The 6,671-nt window shown below is 38.9% G+C and overlaps 1 protein-coding gene across 1 annotated transcript in view; it reads left to right on the top strand.

Moving 5' to 3' along the window:
- Positions 1 to 2,328: 2,328 nt before the first annotated feature.
- Positions 2,329 to 6,671, top strand: part of LOC124261441 (E3 ubiquitin-protein ligase MARCHF1-like) — a 43,152-nt gene continuing 38,809 nt past the window's right edge. Inside the window, exons 1-2 of the mRNA XM_046695757.1 lie at positions 2,329 to 2,517; positions 4,030 to 4,267. Coding sequence (XP_046551713.1) covers positions 4,172 to 4,267 — 96 coding nt within the window. The 5' untranslated portion in view covers positions 2,329 to 2,517; positions 4,030 to 4,171. The remainder of the gene's footprint in view (positions 2,518 to 4,029; positions 4,268 to 6,671) is intronic.

Here is a 6,671-nt window from a genome sequence, read left to right as displayed (position 1 = left end):
CGATCACTGACCACATGCAATTTGAACTTAACACCAATCAGGCTCTACACCATAAACAAAACGCATTGATTTATGGCCCGAGTTCGGTCTCTGTCACAATATGTAATTACACAGACAGGCAGGTGTGATACTTGAACACATGACATGTTATGATGTCTGTTGATTGCAAAATGTTATACACAAAAAATGAGCATGTATTTACAAAACCCAACATCTCTATATAGATACACACACAATGAGCCGTGATGGCATCTGCAAATGAACCACCCCGTTACACTTGAGTGCACACCCACCCGCTCTGACTGGGTTCGGTATCCCGGCTGCTTCGTTTCTTGGGAAGTAAACCCAAGTACACAATATTGCACTTTTGATTTGCGATTGTACGCTTATAATTTTGTTTATATGTTTTTCAATAACCAGCAATGTATATTATATGTCATGAATAAGTGATAATTGTGTTTTAATTATGTTTGATTTTTTGGTTGCATGTGTTCACATGGTTCCGATCATTGACCACCAGAGGGAGTTGTTCCCGCAAGATAATGCCAGGCCTTAGACAGCACATACCACTGTTCAGTGTCTTCAGAATGAGAACATTAAAGTGCTTCCATGGCCTTCCCAATCCGATCGAGCATTTGTGGGATAGCCTCGGTGAACGTGAACGTCAACCGGCGCCCCAGAAGTTGGATCAACTGTCGTAGATCCACAAGGTCGAAATCGGCGCAGAGCGGTTTAGGGGGTCCAAGATGGTCATAGCATATATTGAAGACAACGCCCAACTTGGGACGGACGCCTTCACTTATTGAACAGGTATTTCGTCTTTAATACTAGGAAATTTGTCTGCAACTGATCCAGAATTACATGTATTATCTCACTTTAAAGTTGGATTAAATTCGTAAAAAAATACACATATGCGTTTCTTTTTATTTTAGGGAGAGTATATCTGCAAGAGTAAATGAAACTTTCTAACTCAAATGTTTACCGACGAGTTTTACATTTTACACTTGTTTATATATTTGATGTCCAAATACAAAAGCTAAGATTCTATTTATCATCAGACCATTCTTCCAGCTGTTTTGTAAACGTCAGTAACATTTTGTAAACGTCAATAAGCAATATATATAATGTGAAAAATGCTGCTAATTTCGATAACAGAGAGATTAGTGATGTTGTTGTTGTTTGTTTGTTGTTTAACGTCGCGTTCATATTCCAACTATATTCCAGCTACATAATAGAGTCTGGACCAGACAATTGAGTGATCGACAGTATGAGCATCGATCTACGCAACTGGGATAGGGATGACATGTGTCAACCACGTCAGCGAGCCTGTCCATCATATGCCGTTAGTCGCCTCTCACAACAAGCATGGGTTGCTGGCTCTTCGAGGGTAGATTAGTGATTTATTTGATTTTGACGTCATGGTAACAATGACGTGGCACTCACGGTGACAGTGGATTGAATGCACATAAATCATTAAGTCCAAAGGTTAGGTGGAAATGCTCCCCGTCTCTGGATCCGCCCCTATACATTATGTGCACAATCATGGGCAAATATCACTTTTGACCAGCAACCATTGTTTCTGTCTTTCGTTGTCTGTGACGTCATGTCATTAAACAATTGAACGTGACGTCAGTGAAGTGGGCCGTCACACTGCTTACCGTGTTTTACTGCACAGGTGTACATGAATAAAATGGATGATATACACTCGAGCAATTAAGCGACTCAGGCACAGGCTTGAAATGGGTGCAGCGAGCGAAATCCACGTTTGGAAACCAGTGTGGGATAATAAATTTGCGGAGTTTTCCTGTCCGTACCTCAAGCACGCATAGAATATCGTAATTTATCCTTAGAATTCTCATTTTTATCAACGAATATTCTTTACTTGATGATGGCTGTTTATATTCAGACCACTACCGAGCGCTTGTAACACTGAACGCCAGGCTAGACAAATAAATATCCTATACACTCATCTAATGTATATTGTATGTCTTGATTATTGATTTATTCTTGAATAACATGAACTGAAACTGGACGTCGGTTTCATTCATGCCACCATTCTAATATGACACTACAGGCCAATGCTGGCAATCAATCTCCAATATAATACACTTTGGCAACAGCGCGGCTTGAAACATATTGCAGAAAAAAATTAATTTAGTTCGAGTATTTGTTTTAGGACGTATAGTCTACCACCGAACAAATGTATCTACTTGATTGAGATAACAAAAACAGAGTTGTTCCCCTTCAACCAAACAACAAATGTAATCAACGACTGATAGCGTTTGAGGTTAGTTATCATTTTTATCTCTTTATAATAATTAAAGAAATCCCATCGTCGTGTTTGAGGAGAAATCAACTGAGGAATCTATTGATGCGAAAATCTTGATCGACCCCAAACATATCTGCTTGGAAATATCTGCGGCACTAGAGGGCACTTGTTGTGACGTCATCTTTACATATGGAGGCCAATCGCACCTGAGATCAGATGTGACAAAATAAGTGGCGAGCACAACACAGGTGAATATTTTCTGTGCATCTACGTTAGGAATGTGAGAAGCTTTGTTGAAAGTTAGTTCACTGATTTGTGTGTCTTTAAAGGATTTACGATACAAGCAAATGGAGCGTATCAATGGTATATAAACAAATCTCTTGCGCAAACTGTCAAGGAAGACCAGTGCTGCACAGTGTCATTCGAAGCTTCAATGTAGAGTTTGTATTTCCAAGTCTTTGGATAAGTGTACTTTTATGTCACCTGTCACGTTAGCTTCTTCGTTCTGCTAAGAAACACTCGAATCACGGGATATTGATAACGTATTCGGTTATTCAATAGTGTTAAATTTCACAAGGATATTTAGCTCATGTCATAATGTGAAAACAAAACAGATTTCTAAAAACGGCTAGAATGCAGATTGTGTTTAGAAGCAATCAACCCTATACGATTTTAGGGGAGCTGACACTTCCGTATAGGAAAGAACCTATGACAATCGTTAGGGTTTAGGGTTAGGTTTGCCTATACAAACTACCCTTTACAATGCTTAGAGTTACGGTTTAGGGTTATAAACCCTAGGTCAGTGTTATCCGATTTGAAACTTGTTACGTTCCCCCAGGACTCAGTGCAGTCCCAGAAACAATGGCGCAAAAGATGAATAATTGTCGGGCATGACATCGTGCTAATGACCTAACAAGTACTAACTAACAACAGTTGGAAGACAAAATACACTCTTTATGTATGATTTATATGATTGTGAATGGTTTAACCAAACCCCTTTAACCCAGTGATGGTAGATCTTACTCAATAAAAGTAAACAAGATTTAATAGGACAAATATTTTATGTTTAGCTTATAAAATGTTTGATGACATTGTTACATCTTAAAGTTTTGTGTGTGCATTTTGTATATTATGTCCTGGTTTATAAGTTGACAGTCCGATGTCGTGTGTTCCAACATTACATGTTATGTTACAAGAACTCTATATTGTTAGTTGGTACCACAGGAATCATTACTAGAGATGGAAGCTCGTTATTCGTGTACATAGGGATCACCATTCATAGATTCTAAAGTAAATATAGACATGTGGTCAGTAGAGTTTTCGTAATATAGTCGATTCAGTGATACTTTCTTCTTTCATTGTGTTCAGAAACAAGAAAATCTCAGAAAATGCATCTGTTCCTGTCATTAATTTGAATCATGCTGTAACAAGCAAAGGTTATTGTTGAGATGCAGTCAAAAACTTAAAAGCCTCAGGCCGGTTTCTGTCATGACCAGCATATACAACGTACAACATTGTACCTAGTAAAGCAATGTTCGAAGTAAAGTGAGAAATATGTCCTTGTTACTACATTAATGTGAAAATTTAAATATTAGGAGGGTTTCAAGATTCAGATACTGTATCAGCTAACCTTAAAGATTGCAGGACACCCTCTGACAGTTTAAAAATGTAGAGATAAATATGTTCCAGTAAAAGTTGTAATTTGGTTTTGTCATGTTGATAACGAGATTAAAATACCTAATCCATTTCCTCCTTTTCAGACTACTGAAGATCCAGCTGTGATCATCAGTATGTAGGGCGTCTAGAAAAGACATACATGAGTCTAGCCACCTGGAAGGACCCTCAAGTTAGTATCTGGATCACCAAACTGGAACAGATGTATACCATAGCCAGTACTACAGTATGCCAATACAGCAAATAGCAGTTAGACCACTCGGAGTTATGAAAGACAGGAAAAACAATGTATCTGGCCCCAACAAGGGGAAAGAGAGCACTCGGGTAAGTATTTCAGTGTACATACAATTACAATGTAAGTGAGTGAGTCAGGTTTTATACTGCTTTTAGCACTATTCCAGCAATATCATGGCAGGAGACGCCAGAAATGGGCAAAACACATTGTACCCATGTGGGGATTCAAACTTTGGTCTTCGATATCACCCTTCTTAACACCAAATTGCGCAGATCAATGCTCATGCTTTTGATCACTGGATTGTCTGGTCCAGACTCAATTATTTACAGATCGCTGCCATATAGCTGGAATATTGCTGAGTGTGGCGTAAAAATTAGCCTCACTCACTCACTCAAACACTTGGTAAACAAAGGTGAACCTTTTGAAGTGTTTTCTTACACTCTAGTTTGTCTGGATGTATACATTCTAATTTAATAATCTAAAGGACATAAATTAGTGGTAATACCTGATCGGTGGTGTGGAAGTACCAAAATTTTAAATACAAACAATTCGCTTCTATAGATTTAGTCTACTTTGACGGGTTATTGACACCAAATCATGTCTTTGTCTCACAAAATCTATATTATTTTTTTTGGCCATCTGCAAATTTTATTTTGAAATTGCTGAATGGCTTTTTATATTTGTTTGCCTTTTTGGCATAAATATTGAACTTGACATTTGTTAGGCCCAAATCATAATGAAAACCATATGGTTAGAGTAGTTATTTTGAAAGCCATGACTTTTTACAATAAGTTACAGTTGGCTACATAGTGCTGTGGTCAACCAGGCAGAGCTTTCGTTTTAATGATACCTGCTCATATACATATATGTTTTCAAAATACTGACAATAATTCACCCTTCATCATGATCCTGATGTTTAAAGTATTGTTTTGTACTGCGTTACCTGCGCTTTTTTCAGTTCTCATAACAATGAAAATATTCATATACTATTCAACACCTGCTACCCTTTTTCTTTCATTGAAACATTTTCACTCATTAAATAAATTATTCTTGTCTTGTGAAGTAAACAATGTGACAATTCTGGATAATGTGTTATGCTTTGAGCATCTCCATAGATTATATTAACAGCAGTGCTGTAGGCACTGCATATAAACAGGGTTGTTTAGTTCAGCTATTCAGAATTAGTTGAGCAGCAGACATTGCCTTTGGTCATAACTTTAAGTGGTGTAGTGGTTAGAGCGTCCGTCCGGAGAGTGGAAGGTCGCGGGTTCGATCCCCGACCGCGTCATACCAACAGACGTTAAAATATGGTACTTGTTGGTCCCTGCCTGGCACTCGGCATTAATGGGTACAAGAAGGACTGGTCGGCTCGGAGTCAATATAATGTGTCTGAGTGGGGTATTCATGCTTCACTGCGGCATGGTATCTCAATGGGCTAGCACTATAAACCCAACTTAAGTTTGGGCTAGTACAAGCAGCCGCACATACACATACACACGCATGCACGTCGTCATATGAGCGAAATATTCTCAAACATGACGTTAAACCCAATTTCACCTCACCTCATAACTTAAAGTAGTTAGTGAATGCATGAAGCAATGCATACCTTTCAAGAGGCAAGACTTACTTTCCTTTCCTTGCTTCAAAGTGAGTGAGTTTAGCTTTACGCTGCTTTTAGCAATATTCCAGCAATATCATGGCGGGGGATACCAGAAATGGGCCTCACACATTGTACCCATGTGGAGAATCGAACCAGGGTCTTCGGCAGGATGAGTGAACGCTTTAACCACTAGGCTACTACGAAATTTGCTGGGATCACCTTGTAACTTGTGATACAGTCCCTCACACACCTCGAATACACCCTAACAATTTTTTTAAAGTTATAAAACTATCACTATTACTTGCAAACACCTTTAAACTAAAGGTATATTTCCCTTCTAAAAATTAAATGAATATGTGAAAGAAGTTTTTAGCGATAGAATTTAGTCTTTCTTCGGTGTGTACCGAGAATTGAAGCCAGTGAGCTACAACATGCTGACTTGAAACTTTACTAGAAATCTACTGTACTAATAGGGGCGGTGGGGTAGTCTAGTGGTTAAAGCGTTGGCTCGTCACGGCGAAGACCCGGGTTCGAATCCCCACATGGGTACAATGAGTGAAGCCCATTTCTGGTGTCCCCCGCCGTGATATTGCTGGAATATTGCTAAAAGCGGCGTAAAACCAAACTCAGTCAGTCAGTACTGTACTAATATTGACTCTAATAATAATTATTTGACTTAAAATGAAGTGACAGAATAGGTAACTTATCTTCTACATGTAGGTTTTCAGTTGTCACAACACTCAGCGAATGTAATCAGCTGTTGAAAATAAACCAGGCTCAATCTTAAAAACTAAGCTGCCCCCATATTGGCTACACTGGTCACGTGACGAGCTGAGGCATACGCTAAGGGGCTTTTCGAGGAGTGACCACTCCCCGTTATATAGTCTCCCTGC

This window comes from Haliotis rubra, unplaced genomic scaffold, assembly GCF_003918875.1.
Source record: "Haliotis rubra isolate DU_JTF1 unplaced genomic scaffold, ASM391887v1 Scf8, whole genome shotgun sequence".
NCBI classification, from domain to species: Eukaryota; Metazoa; Mollusca; class Gastropoda; order Lepetellida; family Haliotidae; genus Haliotis; species Haliotis rubra.
Note: the sequence above shows the minus strand (reverse complement) of the source record. Positions and strands in the feature narration are given on the sequence as shown.